We start from the raw sequence: 24,867 nt of genomic DNA on the forward strand, positions 1-24,867 counted from the left end.
ATTTTATATAAAATATATATATATATATATGGTAATTAATAAAAAAAAGATTTATTATTCATTTCTATTATTAAGCCAAATGTTATAAATTAATGAATTTAATATAGTTTTTAAAAAGAAAATCATAATAATAAAGTGATTTTATTTTGGAAGATATAAAGTGATTAAGTTAATTATTAAAAAAAATCAAGTTTGGGGTTTTTTTTGGTAAATAAACAAACATAGTGGGATACTTATAAACCATGAAGCTTCCCAGAAGCTTCCTTTCAACTTAAACTCCACTCACCATCTGCCAGGTGCATCATTGGTTCTCTACTCCTATTCCTCATTTCAAAATCTTATCACTTATATTTCATTCCTCACTTAGAAAGTTTATAGGTGCAGCAGTATTGCAGATTGCAAAACTAAAGAAGACCAATTTCAAAGTAGTGCATATTATAGAAGTGAAGAAGACCAATTTCAAATGGGTTACTGTAGCCAAAACTGAGCTTTTGTTCTTTTCTTCTTCTTCTTATCTTTTTTATTTTTTTTTTATTTTTTTTATTTTTTTTCCCTCTGAAATGATTTGGTAGCAGGTCTGATCTGGAGTTCACGTTTATGGTGAAGGAATAAAAAAAAAAAAAAAGAGGCTAACTTCATTCCGGCCGAAACTTCTATTTCGGCTGGAATTCACTGAAATGTCCCAAAATAGCCGAAATTGACCAGAATGACCCGGAATTTAATCCGAGGTGGAATAGGGGGTTTCTCATTCCGGTTTGCATACCGGAATGGTATTTTCCGGCCGTTTCGGCTGGAACGGAACAGAATTAATAACAATGTGTTGTACCGATCTTTGCTTCCATCTCGTTAAAGAATGCTATCTCAACTTTTTCCTTTTGTATTCATTCTCTAAAAAAAAAAAAAAACTTTTTCCTTTTGCATTTATAATGTGTCTTAGTTCATAAAAGTAAAATAAAAAACTTACAAATGATATAATATTTCAAATTAAACTAATCTAGCTTGTCAGGTTGTTGGCTTATCTCTTCAGGAATATGACATCCCATCCAATAGAGTTAGGTCCATTGGTGCTCCACGGCAGTCCCAAGTGCAGTCTAATTCAGGGATTAACCCACTCCCACTCCAAGATTGCACTAATACAGCCGCTAATTCTAACTCTCATGCTTCAGTTCGGACCTGGAAGAAGCTAGCCCATGAACCAGGTAATAAAGTTCCAAACTCTTCCCCTATGGTTGTTGACTGAAGGCCTAGTCTTAAGTAGTAGATATGAGGGAGGGGAAAAAGATTTGCATTGTGGATGGTAATTCTCTTACTAAAGAAAATTTGAAGGTGGTGGTTGGTTCCCAGCACCACCGAGCCCAATGAGTTGCCTAAGCTGGAACTGTCGTGGGGCTTGGGAACCCACAGACAGAAGAGGAATTGGTTACGTTGGTACGTAACAAAGGTCCCATGCTGATTTTCTTAATGGAAATGAAGGTTGAGAAATCAGTGTTAGTTAGAATTGGTAGAAAGATTCAGTATAGTAATTGTTTTGGGGTTCCATGTCATAACACTGGGGGTGGTTTAGCCTTATTTTGGGCTGCTAATTCTAATGTAGATGTTCAGTCTTTTTCAGATAATCATATTGATGCTATTATTGACCATGGAGTTGATGACGCCTGGCGGTTCACAGGTTTCTACGAAGATCCTGAGACTGCCAACTGGGAAAACTCCTAGTCCATGCTTAGAAGTTTGAGTACTCGTTATACTCTTCCTTGGGTGTGTATTGGTGATTTTAACGAAATCTTATATGCAGATGAGAAACAGGGTTGGCTTGATAGACCATAGAGACAAATGCTCGGCTTTCGTGATGCTCTTGATTTTTGCAGGTTAATGGATTTAGGTTATAATGGCCACCCATTTACTTGGTGTAACCGGCATCCTGGAAATCCGAATGTATGGATTCGGTTGGACAGAGGGGTAGCTACTATTGATTGGATCTTGAGATTCCCATCCTCTAGAATTCATCACTTGTATGCTTTCCGCTCAAATCACAAACCTATTCTTCTAAGCCCCGACTCTGAAGTTAACAAGTTTTATAAAAAAGGGCGCCCTTTTTGGTTTAAAGCCATGTGGTTGAGAGATAGATCATGTGAAGAGGTGATTCGTGATTCCTGGGGAGATGGGATGACACAACCCACAGCTTGGGGTTTCAATAGCAAAGTTTTGGCTAGCCAGTCAAATCTCAGAGTATGGAACAAAAAAACATTTGGCCATGTGAGAAATTCCCTGAAGTAAAAACTAGCAGAATTGAAATTTGAGGAGGAAAATGGGGGTTACAGAAACAATCCCTCAAGGATCTAGGTATTAAGAGATGACATTCAGAAATTACAAGCCAGAGAGGAGTGTATGTGGAAGCAACGATCCAGAAACAGGTGGCTTAAAGAAGGGGACAGGAACACAAAATATTTCCATTGCAGAGCCAACAAAAGAAACTAGAGGAATTTGATTTCAGGGCTAGAAGACAGCAATGGTTCTTGGATTAAAGATGAGACCGGTTTGGGGAAGGTGGTGGAGGGGTATTTTGAGCAAATTTTCACTAGCTCAAACCCAAGTGGGTTTGATAATATTCTGAGTGGCATTCAAAGCAATGCTGAGGCTGATTCGATTGAGTAGTTAGATGGAGATTTTCAAGCAATTGAGGTCAAAGAAGCTCTCAACCAAATGGCCCCCCTTACGGCTCCTGGCCCGGATGGTATGTCCCCTATTTTCTATAAGTCTTTTTGGCACATCGTGGGAGGAGATGTGACTATTGTGGTACTTCGAGCTTTGAACTCAGGTATTGTTCCAGAATCCATAAATACTACTTTCATCACTCTCATACTTAAAATTAAAAACCCTAAGAAAGTTTCTGATTTCAGGCCCATAAGCTTATGTAATGTCATTTATAAACTTATTGCTAAAGTGGTGGCTAATTGGCTGAAAAAGTTTTTAGCTAATTCTGTGCCAGATTCTCAGAGTGCCTTTCTTTTGAGCCGATTGATCTCAGATAACATACTGGTGGCTTTTCAAACCCTCCATTATCTGAAGAGAAAAACACAAGGCAAGATGGGGTTTATGGCTCTTAAGTTGGATATGAGCAAAGCTTATAACCGGGTGGAGTGAGACTTCTTGGAGGCAGTAATGCATCACTTGGGACTTGGGGAGAAGATGAGGAGAATTATCATGTCATGCTTGAAGTCTATGTCCTATTCTATCCTCCTAAATGGTCACAGCCTGTGGGAAGTATCAAACCATCTAGGGGGCTCCGTCAGGGTGATCCTCTATCATCTTACCTGTTTCTCTTGTGTGTAATGGGGTTACAAGGCTTAGTGCAAAAGGCTGAGTTGGAGGGTAGTATTAAGGGGGTAGCTATTTGTAGACATGGCCCTAGAGTGTCATACTTATTCTTTGTAGATGACAGTGTCCTCTTTTGTCATGCCACTAAGGATGAATGTCAGAGGGTTTTGGATATTTTGGCTATTTATGAAAGAGGAATGGGTCAAAAAATTAATAGAGAGAAGACTAATATCTTATTCAGTTCAAACACCATTCACCAAACCCAAACTCGTATCCAGCAATTATTGGGAGTCCCGGCGATCATACAGTATGAAAAATATCTGGGTTTACCTGCATTAGTGGGGAGGGCAAAAAAAAAAAAAAAAAGGAAGCTTTATTTATCTTGAGGAAAGGGTGTGGAAAAAATTACAGGGGTGGAAAGAAAAACTACTATCTGTTATAGGTAGGGAGGTCTTTATAAAAGCTGTTTTTCAAGCCATTCCAACCTATACCATGAGCTGTTTTAAGCTCCCTAAAGGGTTGATTAAAGAGCTAGAAGTCCTTATTAGAAAATTTTGGTGGGGCTATAGTGATGATTCAAGGAAGGTGCACTGGGTAAGGTGGGAGAGATTGTGTGAAGCTAAAGAAGTGGGTGGCATGGGTTTTAAAGAAATTGAGAAGTCTAATGAAGCCCTCCTTGTTAAACAAGTCTGGAGAATGATGCATAACCTGGATTCCCTTTGTTTTAGAGTCTTCAAAGCTCGATTCTTCCTTAATTGCTCTATTCTATATGCTAAAGATTCCAACTCGGGGTCTTATGCATGGAAGAGCATCCTTGGTGCCTGAGATGTTATAAAAAAAGGGTATGGTTTGGCACATTGGGAATGGTCAATCAGTTTGGATCAAGGAAGACAAGTGGCTGCCGGTGAAACCTAGTAGAGTAGCCCTTTCCCCCCTACCTTCGGTCATGGCAGAGACAAGGGTGAGCTCCCTCATTAACCCGGAGTTGAGTGTGTGGAAATCTGAGGAAGTTAATCGTGTCTTTCTACCTCATGAAGCTTCAATGATCTTAGCAATTCCTCTAAGCCGAAGAAATCCACCTTATTGTGTGTCTTGGTCGTGCACCCCTTTTGGCGATTTCAGACTAGTAGTGCTTATAAGCTGTTGGCTGCATCGGCTTCATCAGACCATGCTAGTTCCAGCAACCAGGCCAATCAAAGCAGTTTTTGGAAGCGGCTTTGGAAGATGCAAGTGCCCAGCAAGATCAAACATTTTGTTTGGAGGGTGTGTAACAATGCTCTACCTACAAAATGCAATCTGAAGTGAAGAAAGATAGTAGATTCGGATGTGTGTGAGCTGTGTAAAGTTGCTCCAGAAGATGCTCTCCATGCACTCTGTTTTTGCAGCAGTGTAGCTCCTGTGTGGCTACCTCACCATTGGTTCCAGTCAATGATATCCCCTCCCCCCTTGAGTTTTAATGATTTACTTAACAAGTTTATATAGGTTGGTGATGATGTCAGATCGGAGATGTTCGCAACAATCACTTGGAGCCTATGGAATAGACGGAACACCTTCCATTTTGGACGTGAAGCTCTGCCCATAACGAAGATTAGCTCCACTGCATGCTCTTTGCTCCAAGACTTCATCAACAATCAAACTCCAGAAGCCCCTTTCTCTCGAACTGCTGTTCGGCATCAGTGGCGTCCTTCAGAACAAGGATTTGTGAAAGTGAACTTCGATGCTGCCCTCTTCAAACACAAGAACTCAGTTGGACTTGGTGTCATTGTACGAGATTGGAGAGGTGCAAATCTGGGTGCTATGTCCGTGCCTGCTATGCTATCTTCAACAGTTGTGGATTTGGAAGCTCTCGCTTGCCTCAGAGCTGTTTAGTTTGCTACTGATCTTGGTCTTCAACATGTAATACTTGAAGGTGACTCGACCACCATTATATCTGTAATTTCCAAGGGAACTTCAAACCTGTCCTCCTAATGAAATATAGTAGATGATGTCCGACACTTGTTGCCTAGTTTTTCTTATGTTATTTTTAGTCATGTAAACCGCTTGGGCAATATAGTTGCAGATGCTCTTGCAAAAAAGGCCTCTTCCATTGTTGGTTGCCATATTTGGATGGAAGCTTTGCCCTTAGACATTGCCGAGTTCGTTAACTTTGATGTTCATTAAGTTTGTTTAATTCAATAAAGTTCCAGGCTTGTGGTCTGGCTTCTCACCAAAAAAAAAAAACTTGAATGGAAGTTTAGGGAAGGCTAGAACTAAAAAGTTAATCTGTTTGTTAAGATCTTTGTAGCTTAACTAACATGTTTCAATGTTTCTCATATAAAAGTCCATAATTCAAATCCTGCCTCCCACATTATAACTATCACATTATAAAATAAATATAAAAATTTAAACTGTCAATATACATTATATACTTTATAATAATTGTTATATCCTCTATTTTATGGTTGTGTCAAATAGATGCCTTCTCCTTATGCCACGTAGATGATATGTTTGCTCCTTTATTTTTTTAAGCATAAAATTGTTGTACAATTTTTTACTATGTACCTCATAATTAAGGGTGACAAATAGGCAGATTAGGTCATAAATGAGTTGGGTGTTTAATTACCCATTTATCCATTTATGACTTGTTTATATATAAATTAATTACCCATTACCCACCCAACCTATTTAATTATTAACTCACCTATTTAACCCAATATGACCTAAATACCTCTAAAATTACTTAAATACTCTCTTGACCTCCAAAATTACCAAAATACCCTTAAATACCCCTACACTTTCAAAATTACCAATATACTCTTGGACATCCAAAATTATCTCTAAAATATTTCCAAAATCTCTAAAATGAGCAAAATACTCATGAAACCTCTAAAATGATAAAAATACCCCCAATATCTCTAAAATACCAAATATGCTCAAAAACAACTAAAATGGGCAAAATATCGCCAAAATCTCTGAAATAAGCAAAATACCCATGAAACCTCTAAAATGACGAAAATATCCCTGATATCTCTAAAATCACCAAATATGCTCAAAAACCATTAAAATGACCAAAATATCCTCAAAATTTCTAAAATGAGCAAAATTCCCATGAAAACTCTAAAATGATTGAAATACCCCTGAGATCTCTAAAATCCCCAAATATGCTCAAAAACCACTAAAATTACCAAAATATCTAAAATGAGCAAAATACCCATAAAACCTATAAAATGACCAAAATACCCCCAATATCTCTAAAATCACCAAATCTGCCCAAAAACCATTAAAATGAGTAAAATACCCCCAAAACCTCCAAAGTGAGTCACAATAAGTATGTTAAAACTATTTAATACTTCACCCTCTATGAAATTCTATTACGTATTAAAGTTTTAGATATTTTAAAATATTATTGAAACTAAAATTTTATTATCTAAATTATTAAGAAAATTTTTGAAGTTTTGTTATTTATTTTAGTTTTTTTTTAATACTAAAAATTCAGTTTTATATGATACTTTTTTTTTGGTCAAGTAACATAAGATATTTATTAATTAATTTAAATGATATTAATGAAAGTTCTTATTTATATAATAATTTATTTAATCCACGTGGATACACTAGTAAAATTTAGGGATGATTAAACTTTTTCATCCCCACTAACTCACTCTACCTCACTCTGTCCTACACAAGTTTTATTTGCCCGGAAGAGTTGATGACATGAGATGGGTTTTGCCCAATCTCCCCATATATTTGTATATATAGTTTTTATTATATATATATATATAAATTATTTATATATAATTTAATTTTTGATACATGTATAATTTCTATAAGTTATTTATTTTAAACATTGCCCAATCTCCCCATATATTTGTATATATAGTTTTTATTATATATATATATATAAATTATTTATATATAATTTAATTTTTGATACATGTATAATTTCTATAAGTTATTTATTTTAAACATATTCTACTACCATCCAAAATCTCACATAGCCATCTCAAAAGCGCTAGCCATATCTGCTCTATACCTCAAAAGGACTAGTCACAATTGAGTCTTCTTGTAGTTGTTAATAAAGCCCAAATCTACCCAGTAAATACTCGATGTGGGATTCATCACACACCCAAACACATCACACAATCAACCAAATTGGGTCATCACAATCTCACCCACTTAAATCCCTAATGTCCTCGTTAGGGCCCACTTTGTGGGGTAGTGTCTTCGAGCCCACACGGGGTTACCGGGTCGGCTCTGATACCATATGTAACAAACCAAGGAAAAGCACTAGCCACATCTGCTCTATACCTCAAAAGAACTAGTCACAATTGAGGCTCCTTATAGTTGTTAATAAAACCCAGATCTACCAGTAAATACCCGATGTGGGACTCATCCCACATCCACACACATCACACAGTCAATCAAATTGGGGCATCACACCATTACTCTTTAATTTATCATTACCTTTTACTAATTTCTAAATCATCTTATTAGGGATAACAAAATACCTTCATGCTAGCCCATCACCAACTCGACCTGCCCAAGCTTTCCCAATTTAAGAAAGAAAAAGGACATCAATAAGGCACCACTAATGTGATCCATAGCATTCTGTTAAAATAAAATTGCCTACTGGGAATCAATGCCAAACATTAGCATTTGAATAACAACAAAAAAGAATGCCTTGCACTTTGCTACTTCCTACACCTATGAACAATATATCATACATAAAATGACAAAGATTGCTCTACACTAGTGGCAAGATGGTTATTATTTATGCATTTTTCCTAGGGTTTTTTAGTCATTATGATCATAATATTGATTTTAGAATCAAGAGCATTTGATCAAATCTAAGAGCATATCACACATATTTAGCATAAATGATCACAAACCAGTGAAGTGCACAAAAATGCTTATCAAAGCTAAAAAGGTACACAGTCACAAATGTACAGTTTCAATGGCAAACCTTAATTATATATTCAAATGTATGCAATACAAACACAATTTTTTTTTTGGAATTTTGCTTTTCCTTTAAAAAAAAAAATTTAAATCAAACTAAAGTAGCAAAAACAAATGCATGAATGAAATGCAAACACACTCCTAAAGAAAAAAAGAAAAAGGTTCAAAAGATAGGACAACAGATCAAGGACCAAAAGAAGAAGCTCAAATATGATGAGCTTTTTGCATCCACACCTTTTTAGCTGTAGGTGAAGAGGAGTTCTTATACAGATTGTTAGCAGAATGAGTAAAGAGAAGTTCAACACTAGAGTTAGCAAAAAGGCTTAAAGCCTTTACGAGCTCATGAATAAGTGTCACAGGATCTTGCGCTTTTGGCACAAACACTTTTTGATTAGTTGCTTGCTTGTTTGCATGTAACTTGAAACAAATAGGGCGAGTATGCCCTACACCACCACAGTAGTGGCAAAACCAAGGAGTGTGAGGTTTGTTCTGTTTCTTTGATGAAGATTTGGTAGACCATTTAGGCTTGGATTCCTTCAAATAAACTCTTATCTTTCTAGTCATAGGTTTTTCTTCATTTAAAACTTTCTTCTCATGTTTAGGAACAAACTCAACAGAAGAGTTAACAAATTTGATGAAAGTATTATTTGAAGAATAACCACCCTCAACATATCCTAGACTAGTTTTTTATTAGAGAAAGATTTTTGAACACTCAACATATCTTCAAGATTAGAACTGGATGACATTCGTAGTTGATCCCTAACAAAACTCAACTCATTTTCAAGTTCTTTAACTTGATCAAGTAAGGTAGAGTTATTAGTTTTTATAGCATTCAACAACTCAATGGTGTCAAACAATTTAACCAAAGGATTCTTCTTTTCACATTCAAGAGTGTCAATTTTCTTTGAAGATAGAACAATAAACATGGCATCTTTTGCAGCAATTTTGCACAACTTATTGTGAGCTTCTTACAAATCTGCAACATCTTCAACAACAATATTATCAATTTTAGCAATGGTAGTAAAAGCCATGAAATTCTTCATAATCATTATCTGATTCTTGATCAGTAGTACCATCATCATTGAGGTTAACAGTCATAGCTTTTCCCTTTGACCTCAAGTAGATAGGACTGTCAATCTTGATGTGTCCATATCCTTGAAAACCATAACATTGTTGTCCCAAAGAATTGTTAGAAGTTTGAGTTCTTTGTTTAGTTTAAAATTTTCATTACTTCTCTCTTTGGTTGTTCAACTTTCTTAACATTCTTGTTTTCACTAAAATTTTTACCCTTTGCCCTTTTGTTATTGTTCTTTAAAAAAGTTTTGAATTGTTTGGCTAGGTAAGCAATTTCAGTCGTTGAGATGTCATTGTCAAGAAGGTCCTCATCAATCTCATCAACTGTTTTAAGGCCATAGATTTACTCTTATTAGCCTTAGGGAGATTTGACTCATAATTTTGGAGAGATCCTACAAGTTCCGCAACTAGTATAAAGTCAACATCTTTACTCTCAGTGATAGAAGTAACTTTGGGTCTAAAATTCAAAGTTAAGGATCTTGAAATCTTCCTAACTATCTTGGGATGATCATAGGTTTTACCCAAATTAAAAGTTGAATTAACAATGTCATTTAATTTTGCATAAAATTCATCAAAAGACTCATCAGCTAGCATTTTAAAATTTGGTAGTTAATTGTTAGAGTTTGTTCATTTTAACAGCCTTAGTCCCTTCATGCACTGTTTGGGAGATGGTCTATACAGTGTGAGCTACTTCAACATTTGAAATTTTCTAATACTCCTCTAAATAAACAGCATTGAATATCACATTCATAGCTTTACTGTTGTGACTAGCAGCTTCCTTTTGAGCATCAATCCATTTAGCTATGGGAGTAATGGGTTTAGTCCAACTAGTTTCTATAGAGTCCCACACTTTCTCATCTAAAGACTTTAAGAAAGCCTTCATTTTCACCTTCCAATAGGCATAATTGTTCCCATCAAAATGTGAGATAACCAAAGAATGACAACAATCCATGACAACGGAGGCCAAAGATCAACTCAAGATAAAACTACCTAAACAAGAGTGTGAGAGACCGCCATAATTGGGCTGCTCTCAAAAAAGAGATTCGGGTGCTTGTAAGGGCACCTCTCTTTTGGGTAGTGGTGTGAAATCGCCACTTATTTTTTATATAAAAAAAATAAGAAAAGTAAATAAAAATTACATATCAAAATATTTCGAATGTCATTGATTGAATAAAGACAAGTAAAATTTTTGTAAATTAAACCTTACAAGGCTTTGGGTCCTAGTTACAATCTATGCAAAAGAATACAAAACTTTTGGTCCTAGTTACAATCTATCAAAAACTAAAAAGACAAAACACTAATCTATCTATCCAAAAATCCTAAGCTCGGGGGCTAGGTTATGGAATGGGAAGGTGTTAGACACCCATTCCGTCCAGACAAAGTTTGGTCTTCTAGACTCTAATGACCAATATATCCTTTTTTGCATGATGTTGAATGATATGTTGAACACACACGATAGACACTTGACCAAAATTGATTTAAATAAATTTTCCTTATGGATGTATCCTCTTTTTCAAGAAAATTTAGATCTATTTTTGTGAATAAAAAAAAATGGATTTGTAAAGAAAAAAGAAGATCTATTTTTATGTAAAAGAAAGAATAAGATTTTTGTTGAAAAGGATCAGATCCGTTTTTGTGTAAAGTTAAAAAAAAAAAAGTGATTTTGTCAAGAAAGATTAGATTTTTTTTTTTATGAACCAAAAAAAAAAAAAAAAATGCTCAGGTCATTTTTTCCGTTAATGGCTAACAGAATAGTGCTTCAAGGACTAAAATGGAACGCATTAATTGGTTTAGAGACTAAAAGTGGAAAAAATAAAATGTAGAGACTAAAATGAAAAAACGTCAAAATATAAGGACTAAAAGTGCATTTACACCTTTTTTTTTTTTTTTTGNATTCATATTGATCTGTGACATTTCCAGGGTGATATGTTACCATTCTTGAGATCCTTCTGTAACACCAATGTCCATGCACAAGAAGCAAGCGCTGCAAATATCGAAACTGAGCAATTGCAATGTCACTTGACATAACTGCCTGCAATTTGGAAACAGATATTTGTCAAAATGGACAACTGAAAATGCAAATTGAAATAAATTTCCAGATGGAATTTAAAATAGATGCAGAATATAATCTTTGAGCAATCCTTTCAGAAAATACCTGCATTCCCTCAACACCACTGATGCCAATTCCTATATCTGCTTCTTGTAGCATTCCAACATCATTTGCTCCATCACCAATTGCTAGAGTTGTCCTACCTGTTTTAATTTTGACCAGTCTTGTAACCTGCGCTATCAAGTAACACCTATTTTCATCCTAAATTTTCTTGAATTGCTATTAACCTAAAACGTTTGGAAGATTTTGCATATTATAAAGTTAATTAAAATAGGGAACTCCAAAAAATTAAGCATGTTTGGCAGCCTATGACTGCCCTAAGGATATTATGGGAATGAAATTATGACTCAGGATTAGATATAAAGCTTTGTGCTAAACATAAAATGTTAAAAAGAAGTAAAATACATTGATTCACACACACAACACCTGAACAGAAAAAGAAGGAAAAACTTACAAGGGCTTTTTGTTTGGGAGAACAACGACAGCAAATAACTGATGCACAGCCAAGGGCAAGCTCTAAAAACAGGCCCTTGACATCATCCTCCAAAGCACAAGTGAGTGACTTCCCATCAATGATCAAAGCCAATGCCTCTGAGCTTTTGCTTAATGTGGTAAGTGCTTCTTTTGCCTCCCTAATCTGTTGGAGGACATTTGCCTTAAATGCCTAAAATAAGAAAGATCCCATCAAGCTCACAAATGACAAGTGTATTAAATTCACTTACAAATGAACATTAATTTTCTATGGCTGTAAACTATAACGACTTATCAGGAAAAATAAAAAGTTCAACTATTTAGGTAGAATCCTTTTTTATCATTGGATGTGTAATACTCCATTTTCAGCATTACACAATTGGCATTGCATATAATGCATCACAACAGCTGTTTTTAAACGTTCTGTATCAGTTTCATATAAGTACCAATTAAGGGGTGTCCTAGTTACATAATTAATTCTGGAAAAGTTGTTGATGTCTCTACAACACAATTAATTCAGCTCGGCACAATCTCTCTCATCAACTAGAAGACAAGTTTGAACATGAGTGGAATAAAGGAGTGGCTATAGGAGCTTCGGCTCATTGATTGCAAAATTTAGAAAATGTTTTAAATAGACCATATGGTTAAAATTGGTAGGCAGTCCGACAATATGAGTACATACTATAAAATTCAACTGAATTGGCTGATGAACATGTATATAGTGCATCAAAGAAGATTATGAGTATCCTCTTTTTCTTTTCTTTTCTTTTTTTCCTTTTTTACAGTGCTAGGACATTAAGTAAGCTATTTGATTCTTCAGACTTGGTAAGAAAAGGAACTTAAGATCTTACAATAACTACTCAAATTTCAAATTGTCATAATATTCCGAGTTTCATTGTGTTTCTTCAATGTTTATTAGAATTCAAAAGGATATCAATCAAAAAATAGCACTGAAATGTTGTCAAGTCGTTGGACCTACCTTTGTTTTATAATTTCTGTACATGCTTAGCATCAGAAAACATTATGTTTCTGGAGAATTTATACAATAAGAACTACTCATAAGAAACAGGTATTCTTAGAAACAAGCGCCACACCTAGAATAGCGGAGTTTACCACACATCCTCCTCAAAACTAATCTGTAGGTTGTGACTATTCTTGTAGTTGAAAATGAAAAGCACTTACCTCTAATTAACACATAAAAGTAAAATAAAAAATAAAAAGACATAACACAGTAAAAAATTAGGGTTTACCACTGCTACAGCAGAATTGTCCCCTACTTTCTCCAGTGCTTTAATTATTGGGGTCTCTGAGCTGATTACTATTTGCTCCATTCCTTGTCTAAGCAAACAACAGGCAAAGCTGAAAGATAAAAGATAAATAACAATTAATTAAATTTAGAAATCTTTGTTTATTGGGGTCAATATCTAACGATTCTTGGAGCCATCCACTAATCATACCCAATATTGATTGCTGTCTCCAATTTATCTCCAGTCAAAACCCATATTTTGATTCCTGCCTGTGCAAGCTTGTCAATACATTCAGGAACCTATCCAGCACAAAGAACTGTATATTAGATCTAATTTCACAATCGTTTGAACATGTCATTCAGACTAATTTTGTTCAGAATAGAAATATTGATAAGTATTTGACACAATTATGGGTGTGTTTGGATACCGCTTATTTTGCTGAAACTGAAAAATTATTACTAAAAGTACTATAGATAAAAGTAAAACTTAGTTTAAATAGTACAGTATGGCTCATAAATAGTGCCAAGAAGTATAGTGGAGCTCATGAATAGTAGCAAAAATAAGCTGAATAGTAAAATAATTTTCATTTTTCATCCTAACCCAAACGCACACTATATGTTAAAGAATGAATTTGGTAACTTTTGGAGGGGAAAAAATGGTCTGCCTCAAGCAAACCCAACTAAGCCTTAGTTTCAAGATTTTCCATAATTACGTCACAAAGAATTTCCTAAAAAATGCCATAAATTTTGTAATTTCATTTCGATCAGTTTTAAAAGTCTCTTTGCTTTACTGCATTAAACTTACCCCATTCTGAAGCTTGTCTTCTACTGCAGTAGCACCAAGAAGAATCAAATCATTCTCAATCTTTTCTGCCACTTCCTCCATCATTTCGTCACGATCTGCACTCACAGAGTTCTTGGCCTCAGTAAATTCTTCATTAAATTTATTATATTCTTCCTCATCCAGTTCACGATATGCAAACAGCAAGGTCCTCAAACCAGCATTGGCATACTCATTAACATGCTCCCGAGTCTGCTCTTCAAACTCCCTTCCATTCTTCGTAAGTCTTTCAAATATGACACTGCTCAGGAATAAATTAAAAATAATATTAATAATTAGAGTTCAAATAAATTTGTAAAGGGGGAAACAAGTGAAAAAGGAAATCAGCCTCACACAATGTTCAGATGATTTAAGAGCAGGAATTATAGGACTCAACTGCGTATACACGTGAAGCGGAAATGTGATTGCTTTCCCTTATTTATGTCGGGAAATGCATGTCAGTCTTTGAATTCTTTTTGTTTTGAAAGGGAAGGGGGGGGGGGGGGGGGTGGTGTTCGGTTGATTATAGTGAACCATCTATGCCATTAACAAAAAATAAAAAGTTCAAAATGGAAGAGGGAGTTAATTTGTTAAAGCTAGGGCATTAAAAAATATTTTGAAGGGATAGTGGTGTAGTTAGGGGCTTAGGTCCGAGCGCCAAGGCCCTATTGGTCTAATCATCCCTTAGCATCATCACAACAAAGTAGTTCTTTAAAATGACCACTCACATAATTAAGTGAATTACCATATAATACCATACTAGTTCTTGATGTATGAAATACGAATAATTTCATATAATTTTCAGAAGTAAAATTATATTTTTACTGTAAGTCTATTGGAATTTTTTTTTTTTTGAGGAACAGATTTTATTTTAGACTTATTAATTAATTAAATTATTTTATTTTATTTTATTTTCTAGAGTAAGAATTCAATTAGGCTGCGGCCCAGGTCAATTAGGATTAGAGTTTATTCATAATAGTCTAAATATAAATACATTATTGTAGTCCAGTGAGGACAAGTTTATAATTGATTATTTCATACAATCTTAGACTCTCATTCTTAGGTTTTTATTTTTATTATTAATTTATCTTCACTTGGTGTTAATTCCAAACCGATCTAAGTGCTAATTCCTAGATGTATTTTATTTTTCTCTTTGCAAAATCCTTTTTGAAAATAATTTGTGATGCATCATTTCTTCATTTGAATCTTGGAAAGCATAAGATAAAAAGATGCTTAACATCATTTCAATGTACTAATAAACAAGGTCATGTTCCAGTGCCTTTAGTTTCTTAAATAAACAAGGTCATGCTAAAAGTATGCTTAAAGACAAACATTGGCAAAATTTGCCAAATAGTATATTTTTTCAAAAAAATTAGGCCCGTGGCATGCGTTCAAAGTTATTTAGTAAGTTAGACTGTTTTTGAAAATCGAGTTTGGCAAAATTAACTTTGGGCTGGAAAACGAACTCAATAGTGGCGTTTTTAAAAACGCCACTATATGTACCCTATAGTGGCGTTTTCTATAAACGCTGCTATAGGCACTAAAAAACACCACTATAGCGTTGTTTTCTAGCCCAAAGTCAATTTTGCCAAACTCGATTTTCAAAAACAGTTTAACTTACTAAATAACTTTGAATGCATGCCACGCGCCTAATTTTTTTGAAAAAATATACTATTTGGCAAACTTTGCAACAAACATTCATTCCACATGGCAGCCTAGCCCCACCTCCTTTTTTCTATATTACCAAAAATACCCTTACCCCCTTCCCTTCTCTCCCTCACACACCCTCATACACCAACAAGCACACAAAGAATCACACATAGTCATTCTCTCTCTCTTCCAAGCGAGTCATGACTTGGTCAACTTAAATGGCAAGTATAGGGAGACTAAGCTCGACACGAGCTGGCTCGTATTGAGGTCAACGGAGGTTAGCCTGAGTGGGACCCACCACCTCCCATTTGGTTAAACACCGTCGTTCTCGTAACGTAAGGGGTGTTTGGTACCACAACTTAAACAACAGTTTTCAGTTTTTAAACAACATTACACGTATTTCTAGCACTTTTTCACCCACATGTATTTTCAAAAAATATAAACAACGTTACTACAACAACATTAACAAACGAGCCCAATTTGGTATTTGAGTAAGTGTTTTTATAGCTTGGAGTTCATTTTTTTACCATATTGGCATTAATTTAACAGTGTTTAGATTCTAGTGATGCTTGTAATTGCAAAAGTTTAGTCTTGATATTTCATTGAATTCATTAAATTTTGTAAATCCTACCAATAGAAACAAAAAATGTGAATGCTTAAACTTAAAAAAAAAAAAAAAAAAATAGTTAATGGGTTGAATTGGTTAAACTTAATTTTGTTTTGTAACTAGCATTCAGTTACCTGCAATGCGAAATGTATGTTGGTATTTTTGAAATATGAAGCCTCACATATTGTTGTGTGACTAAAAAATTAGATGATATTTATGGCTCTGTTGATCATACTTTTAATTTGTGTTCAATAACATCCACTATCATTTATAAACAAAGGTTTGGCAAGTGTTGTATTTGTATATACTCATGCTTATGTTATAGCTGTTTAGTGAATTTGGGGCAGAAAAAGAAAAATGATAGTTGTATTTTTTTCAATTAGTCAGGCTAATGGTGATTTAATTGACAGTGTTTTGGCAATCTTGGAAGAGAACAAAGTTGTTCCTGCACAACATGAAGAACAAGCAAAAAGAGGAAGAGGTTAAGTTTAAAGAAAGCCATGTTTCAAACTTTTGAGTGTCACATAGGTGTGTGCCTTGTGATGGGCAGTATATAAAAATACACGAGAATAAAGAAAGCAAAGAGCTTTAGCTTTTCTTAGCGATAGTTTGCCCTTCGATTCTCTGTTTATTGAAAGTTGCCGTGCATGTCAAGGTGCTGTAGATGCCAAGATCTGTTTCTTGTACCAAGTGAAGTATAACTTTTATGGCAAAAGTTTGACTCAGGAACTTTAGGGCCATTGGTAACGTTGTTCTTGTAATGTTTGTATTTTTTGGAAATACTTGTGGGTGAAAAAATATATGGAATACGTGTAATATTATTTAAAAACTGATAGTTTTTAGTAATGCTTTTGTATATGATTACCAAGATAAACCATCTAAATGTAGAACATTTCACTATTATTATTTTAGTAGTCGCTATTACAATTAATTACTTTGTCTTTCAAAATTTTAGTTCGTAAACTTTAATGTTTCTTGCAAATTGATCGTTCTATTTATTGCCATCTATAGTATGCTCAATAAAGTTATCATTATGACAAACATTACGGAAATTTTAAAGTTTAAGGATTAAAATGACAAAAACAATTTTATGAAAAAAGAAAAAGAAAAAAGAAAGGACAAAAACAAAACTTTAGGAATGAAAATGGCGTTCACCTAAACTTAAGGATTGGATGTAATTAATATTTTAGCCAAAAGAAAAGAAAGAAATAAAATGATTGACATGAATTATAAAGAAAATGTTGATAAATAAAAAGATGTGGTTCATACTTTTTTATATTATTTTATTGAGATTGTTACAATATGCTACTAACTCCACAACTCGAATAATTTCCCTTAGACTCATAAGCACTTTATGCATGAAGATGTGCCAATTAAGCTTCAAGGCTCTAAACACGTGTGCTTCATACTTAATATCATCTTCTTCAAAATTTTGGAAAAAAATGAATATTATATATTATATATTTCTATATTTAAGGAAGCACACATATGCATGTCCAAGAGTAGGAGATGACCTTAAAAAAGAAATAACATATAATTTTAACTAATAGCTTTTATTTCTTAATTTTCCTTTAATCTAATTATTAGTAAAAGATTCCTTACTTGAAATACTAAATAGACATAAAATAGAAACAAAAGGAAAAAAAAAAAAAGAAGAAATTAAAATAAGACAGAATATAAAAAAAGAGTATTTTATTATTATTTATGACCCTTTATTTATTAATTTTTTTCGTGAGAAAGACCAAATGTCATGGCCAACCATTTATTCCTCCTTATTATTTATACTAGTTGTAGACCCGCGCGCGTTGAGTGTGATTATTTTTTTAAGGGAGGTCTCATTGTTATCATTATTTGTAATTGAACTAACTTAATGAAGAGAAATGCATTCATAATCATGTTCATCGCAAAATAATTTTTATTATTGTAGAATTGTTTTATTTAAATTTTGAAACCTTAATTCTACCATAGTTGGTTGACTAATTTGTACATCTCTAAGTCAATTGTACACATTTTGCATGCTACATGTAAACCCTATTTCCATAAGGTTGAAATAATGTGGGAAACATTTGATTCTATGGAAGTTAAAAACTAAAATTCTTATATCTTTTTGTAATGTTGCCTCAATAATGTTAAATGAAATGGCAAAAAAATGGATTTTGAAAATTTCCATCTTTATTTTTTATATATTTCTATTATTATTGAAATATCTTTCTTTTTAGTTTTGATAAGAAATATGGTTTCCATATTAGAGTTTGATTAGTTTTAAATTTAAATTTTGTATGATTGTATTTAATTATATGATTTAATAAGTGAATGTAACTGTAGGACTCCGTTTTAGAAAAGTTCTCCAACAATACATTTTTAGAGAGTGGATCGAAGGTTTAGCCCTAACAAACTAGCAACGAATACAAGTCACTTCTTTTTCACTGAAGGGAGTGAGCCCAGTTTACAACTAATGCCCCCCCCTTCCCTTTCAAAACAAAAAGAATTCAAAGACTGACATGCATTTCCCGACATAAATAAGGGAAAGCAATCACATTTCCGCTTCACGTGTATACGCAGTTGAGTCCTATAATTCCTGCTCTTAAATCATCTGAACATTGTGTGAGGCTGATTTCCTTTTTCACTTGTTTCCCCCTTTACAAATTTATTTGAACTCTAATTATTAATATTATTTTTAATTTATTCCTGAGCAGTGTCATATTTGAAAGACTTACGAAGAATGGAAGGGAGTTTGAAGAGCAGACTCGGGAGCATGTTAATGAGTATGCCAATGCTGGTTTGAGGACCTTGCTGTTTGCATATCGTGAACTGGATGAGGAAGAATATAATAAATTTAATGAAGAATTTACTGAGGCCAAGAACTCTGTGAGTGCAGATCGTGACGAAATGATGGAGGAAGTGGCAGAAAAGATTGAGAATGATTTGATTCTTCTTGGTGCTACTGCAGTAGAAGACAAGCTTCAGAATGGGGTAAGTTTAATGCAGTAAAGCAAAGAGACTTTTAAAACTGATCGAAATGAAATTACAAAATTTATGGCATTTTTTAGGAAATTCTTTGTGACGTAATTATGGAAAATCTTGAAACTAAGGCTTAGTTGGGTTTGCTTGAGGCAGACCATTTTTTCCCCTCCAAAAGTTACCAAATTCATTCTTTAACATATAGTGTGCGTTTGGGTTAGGATGAAAAATGAAAATTATTTTACTATTCAGCTTATTTTTGCTACTATTCATGAGCTCCACTATACTTCTTGGCACTATTTATGAGCCATACTGTACTATTTAAACTAAGTTTTACTTTTATCTATAGTACTTTTAGTAATAATTTTTCAGTTTCAGCAAAATAAGCGGTATCCAAACACACCCATAATTGTGTCAAATACTTATCAATATTTCTATTCTGAACAAAATTAGTCTGAATGACATGTTCAAACGATTGTGAAATTAGATCTAATATACAGTTCTTTGTGCTGGATAGGTTCCTGAATGTATTGACAAGCTTGCACAGGCAGGAATCAAAATATGGGTTTTGACTGGAGATAAATTGGAGACAGCAATCAATATTGGGTATGATTAGTGGATGGCTCCAAGAATCGTTAGATATTGACCCCAATAAACAAAGATTTCTAAATTTAATTAATTGTTATTTATCTTTTATCTTTCAGCTTTGCCTGTTGTTTGCTTAGACAAGGAATGGAGCAAATAGTAATCAGCTCAGAGACCCCAATAATTAAAGCACTGGAGAAAGTAGGGGACAATTCTGCTGTAGCAGTGGTAAACCCTAATTTTTTACTGTGTTATGTCTTTTTATTTTTTATTTTACTTTTATGTGTTAATTAGAGGTAAGTGCTTTTCATTTTCAACTACAAGAATAGTCACAACCTACAGATTAGTTTTGAGGAGGATGTGTGGTAAACTCCGCTATTCTAGGTGTGGCGCTTGTTTCTAAGAATACCTGTTTCTTATGAGTAGTTCTTATTGTATAAATTCTCCAGAAACATAATGTTTTCTGATGCTAAGCATGTACAGAAATTATAAAACAAAGGTAGGTCCAACGACTTGACAACATTTCAGTGCTATTTTTTGATTGATATCCTTTTGAATTCTAATAAACATTGAAGAAACACAATGAAACTCGGAATATTATGACAATTTGAAATTTGAGTAGTTATTGTAAGATCTTAAGTTCCTTTTCTTACCAAGTCTGAAGAATCAAATAGCTTACTTAATGTCCTAGCACTGTAAAAAAGGAAAAAAAGAAAAGAAAAGAAAAAGAGGATACTCATAATCTTCTTTGATGCACTATATACATGTTCATCAGCCAATTCAGTTGAATTTTATAGTATGTACTCATATTGTCGGACTGCCTACCAATTTTAACCATATGGTCTATTTAAAACATTTTCTAAATTTTGCAATCAATGAGCCGAAGCTCCTATAGCCACTCCTTTATTCCACTCATGTTCAAACTTGTCTTCTAGTTGATGAGAGAGATTGTGCCGAGCTGAATTAATTGTGTTGTAGAGACATCAACAACTTTTCCAGAATTAATTATGTAACTAGGACACCCCTTAATTGGTACTTATATGAAACTGATACAGAACGTTTAAAAACAGCTGTTGTGATGCATTATATGCAATGCCAATTGTGTAATGCTGAAAATGGAGTATTACACATCCAATGATAAAAAAGGATTCTACCTAAATAGTTGAACTTTTTATTTTTCCTGATAAGTCGTTATAGTTTACAGCCATAGAAAATTAATGTTCATTTGTAAGTGAATTTAATACACTTGTCATTTGTGAGCTTGATGGGATCTTTCTTATTTTAGGCATTTAAGGCAAATGTCCTCCAACAGATTAGGGAGGCAAAAGAAGCACTTACCACATTAAGCAAAAGCTCAGAGGCATTGGCTTTGATCATTGATGGGAAGTCACTCACTTGTGCTTTGGAGGATGATGTCAAGGGCCTGTTTTTAGAGCTTGCCCTTGGCTGTGCATCAGTTATTTGCTGTCGTTGTTCTCCCAAACAAAAAGCCCTTGTAAGTTTTTCCTTCTTTTTCTGTTCAGGTGTTGTGTGTGTGAATCAATGTATTTTACTTCTTTTTAACATTTTATGTTTAGCACAAAGCTTTATATCTAATCCTGAGTCATAATTTCATTCCCATAATATCCTTAGGGCAGTCATAGGCTGCCAAACATGCTTAATTTTTTGGAGTTCCCTATTTTAATTAACTTTATAATATGCAAAATCTTCCAAACGTTTTAGGTTAATAGCAATTCAAGAAAATTTAGGATGAAAATAGGTGTTACTTGATAGCGCAGGTTACAAGACTGGTCAAAATTAAAACAGGTAGGACAACTCTAGCAATTGGTGATGGAGCAAATGATGTTGGAATGCTACAAGAAGCAGATATAGGAATTGGCATCAGTGGTGTTGAGGGAATGCAGGTATTTTCTGAAAGGATTGCTCAAAGATTATATTCTGCATCTATTTTAAATTCCATCTGGAAATTTATTTCAATTTGCATTTTCAGTTGTCCATTTTGACAAATATCTGTTTCCAAATTGCAGGCAGTTATGTCAAGTGACATTGCAATTGCTCAGTTTCGATATTTGCAGCGCTTGCTTCTTGTGCATGGACATTGGTGTTACAGAAGGATCTCAAGAATGGTAACATATCACCCTGGAAATGTCACAGATCAATATGAATTTCACACCCTATTTTAAATTAAAAACGTAAATGAAAGCCAAAAATATTGAAGATTTTGTTCTCAAGCAATTTTTATTGGAAATTATTTAAAATTTGCAGATGCCTTGAGTCAGAACTAAGAGTCTTTTTCCTGTTTATTCATTATAGGTAATGAGGAGTGAATGTCAAGAATCCTGATAATGATCATTATTAATTGTTAATGGTGAACTCTAACACCAGCATCAATCCAAAAAAGTTTATATCAAATATTTTTTATAAACTTTGAATCTTACCACCACACACCTTTGGTGCGGTGGTCACTCCACAAGCATAGGTGTTTGTGGGGTATGAGAGGCAAGGCCGGGATTCAAGTCTCCAGTAAGGAGCTTCACATATATATACACTTAGATTAAGTTAGAGTAGAAATTCTATCTTGTATTAAAAAAAAAAAAAAAAAAAAAAAACTATGAATCTTAAGAGGCCCGCAAATTTGAATTTTTACTCATTATATATATATATATATATAAATTATTCTATTTCTTACTCTATTTTGCTCCTAAAAACTACTGTTTTTTTTTTTTTTTTTTTTTTTTTTTTTTTTACAGAGAGCCATGACAAAGATTGTAAATTTAATGTTACTCACACAAAAGTAGATTCCACAAACAAACGTATACTCAAACACAAGAATGGGCAAACAAAAAAAGAAGTTTTCTATACCATAGAAAGACATGACAAAAATTGTTAATTTAATGTCACTCACACAAAAGTTAGATTCCACACATACACACACAAGAATGTGTAAAAAGGAAAAAAAGAAAAAAAGGTTAAGCATGTATTGAAAAGCATGGGAATTTCTACCTCCTTTGTCACTTGCTTTTCTTTTTCTTTTGTGTTTTTGATGTTCTTTGGCGCAACAGCATAATAATAAATCAATGAGCCTTGAGGCAATATTTATTAAAGACAAACTTGGCAGCTTGACTGGCAATGCTTTGAAGCCAAGGATTATATATAATGACATAATCCTTTGCTGCTTGACAGATATGCTACTTCTTTTACAAGAACATTGCCTTTGGCTTCACTCTCTTCTTCTTTGAGGCGTATGCATCATTCTCAGGCCAAGCTCCCTACAATGATTGGTATTTGTCACTCTATAATGTCTTCTTCACGTCACTTCCTGTGATAGCCTTAGGAGTGCTTGAGCAGGATGTCTCTGCAGATCTTTGTCTCAAGGTAAATCCTGAGTAGGGATGATTTTTCTTTTGTCATTACAAATTTATAAAAAGTTTATTCTTTCCTTTTACCAAGCCACAATAATGGAAGTTTCAGCATTCAAATCCTAATACTAAATGACATTGGGCTAACTTCTCAATTCTAATCTTTGCAGTTCCCAATGTTGTACCAAGAAGGTGTACAAAACCTCCTATTTAGCTGGTTTCGATTCCTTTGCTGGGCGTTCAATGGCGTATTGAGCGCTANTTTTTTTTTTTTTTTTTCAATACCCAGAAACCTGAATTCACTGAAGAAAAAAAAAAACAGGAGAAGACTGAACCCACTAAAGAAAAAAAAAAAAAAAAAAGAAACCCAGGAGAAGACCGAACCCAATGAAAAAAAAAAACAAAAAACAAAAACAAAAACCAAGAGAAGACCGAACCCAGTGAAAGAAGAAAGAAAGAAAAAAAAATTCAGATCACCCAAACCCAATGGAAAAAAAAAAAAAAAAAACCCCAAGAGAAGACCGAACCCAACAAAAGAAGAAAGAAAGAAAAAAAAAAAGTTCAGATCACCCAAACCCAGTGAAAGAAGAAAGGGAAAAAAAAAAAAAAAAAAAAGAAACCCAGGAGAAGACCGAACCCAGTGAAAGAAGGGGGAAAAAAAGAAAGTGAAAAGGTGGTCAAAAGTGCGGCTGAAGTTATGACCGTGGGTCCCCCTTATGTGTTTAATTACAAAAATGTTATTGACTTATAAGTTATGGAAACTGAAAATAACCAAAATGTGTTTTCAGTTTTCATAATTCATAACTCAAAAATCAGAAAAATTGTGCAGCCAAACAGACATTTTATCACAGGTCTCCCAATTTTTAAGAATTGAGTTATAGAAACAAATAATCGAGTTATGAAACAGGTGAACCAACAGCCTCTAAGATTTCAACATCAATTGTCTAATAGTGAAAAAACTTTAAGATGCAAAAATACCATTATTCTTTCACGAGGAAAAGAAAATCCGATTTGAATCAAATAGTTTTTCTGTATTGTGATATGTAATGCAAACTTGTCTCTCAAAGAAAACTACGCTATTTCTGCAAAGATCCTTAAAAAAAACTACTACTATCAAATGACTTCATGCGTCTCTTGACAGCGTTTGGATGTTGCCCTCAAATGGGCTGTATATCCCACTGTTGCGGGCTTTAACGATCTCTGTCTTACCATCTGACTGTATTGAGGGTCATCTAATTGACCATCTTTACTTACCCATTGTATCATCTGATGATACATGGGGAAAAACCACAGTTGGATGGATGTGTGAGTGAAATATGGGATTAGACAAGTGATTACCACAAACAGTGTGAGAAGCCAATAAGAAGGGGCTGGTGCACAGGCTTCAATGAAGACCTTATAGGCTGTTGTTGATATGTTGGGGTTCATTGCTCCATATGCCAAGAGGAATATGTACCACGCTATAATGCTACCCCAGATGAAGATATGATTTTTAAGAGTATAATAGTTGACGGATAGTGCAAGTTGACAATTTACAACCCATCACAAGTAAAAAAAAAAAAAAAAAGAGCTGCACCAGTGACAGTTATGGGACCTACAAATAGTGTGAAAAATATTGAGTAATGGAAAGTGAGTGATGGTGCCAAACGGGCGTGAAAAATTAAGTGATGAGTGATGAGTGATGGAAATTGAGTGACATAAATTGAGTGATGAAAAAATTCATCCAAACAGCCTCTT

General features: G+C 34.0%; 2 protein-coding genes across 2 annotated transcripts; one reads left to right on the plus strand and one right to left on the minus strand.

The window, feature by feature from the left end:
• Positions 1-9,255: 9,255 nt before the first annotated feature.
• On the minus strand, positions 9,256-15,789 carry LOC136063030 (putative phospholipid-transporting ATPase 9). Its single transcript, XM_065762890.1, has 9 exons — positions 15,728-15,789; positions 13,954-14,230; positions 13,360-13,448; positions 13,153-13,261; positions 11,886-12,095; positions 11,477-11,602; positions 11,255-11,353; positions 10,081-10,210; positions 9,256-9,401 (listed from the first exon to the last, which is right to left on the minus strand). The coding sequence occupies exons 1-9, from the start codon at positions 15,787-15,789 to the stop codon at positions 9,256-9,258; spliced, it is 1,248 nt and encodes a 415-aa protein (XP_065618962.1).
• A 1,580-nt stretch (positions 15,790-17,369) lies between these two features.
• On the plus strand, positions 17,370-24,346 carry LOC111987272 (putative phospholipid-transporting ATPase 9). Its single transcript, XM_065762893.1, has 10 exons — positions 17,370-17,374; positions 18,922-19,198; positions 19,704-19,792; positions 19,891-19,999; positions 21,057-21,266; positions 21,550-21,675; positions 21,799-21,897; positions 22,955-23,146; positions 23,301-23,570; positions 24,272-24,346. The coding sequence occupies exons 1-10, from the start codon at positions 17,370-17,372 to the stop codon at positions 24,344-24,346; spliced, it is 1,452 nt and encodes a 483-aa protein (XP_065618965.1).
• The last annotated feature ends 521 nt before the right edge of the window (positions 24,347-24,867 follow it).

The sequence above is a fragment of the Quercus suber genome, unplaced genomic scaffold (genome assembly GCF_002906115.3).
Source record: "Quercus suber isolate HL8 unplaced genomic scaffold, Cork oak 2.0 scaffold_20, whole genome shotgun sequence".
Taxonomy (NCBI): Eukaryota; Viridiplantae; Streptophyta; class Magnoliopsida; order Fagales; family Fagaceae; genus Quercus; species Quercus suber.

What these genes read in the sequence shown, in the direction of transcription:
- LOC136063030 (XM_065762890.1), bottom strand. Translation starts at nt 15,789, where the DNA reads ATGTGTGATTCTTTGTGTGCTTGTTGGTGTATGAGGGTGTGTGAGGGA. An exon ending in ACAATTCTGCTGTAGCAGTG is followed by an intron (nt 12,096 to 13,152) that starts GTAAACCCTAAT and finishes TTCTTATTTTAG; the next exon opens with GCATTTAAGGCAAATGTCCT. An exon ending in GGAAGCTGCTAGTCACAACA is followed by an intron (nt 9,402 to 10,080) that starts GTAAAGCTATGA and finishes ATGGTTTTCAAG; the next exon opens with GATATGGACACATCAAGATT.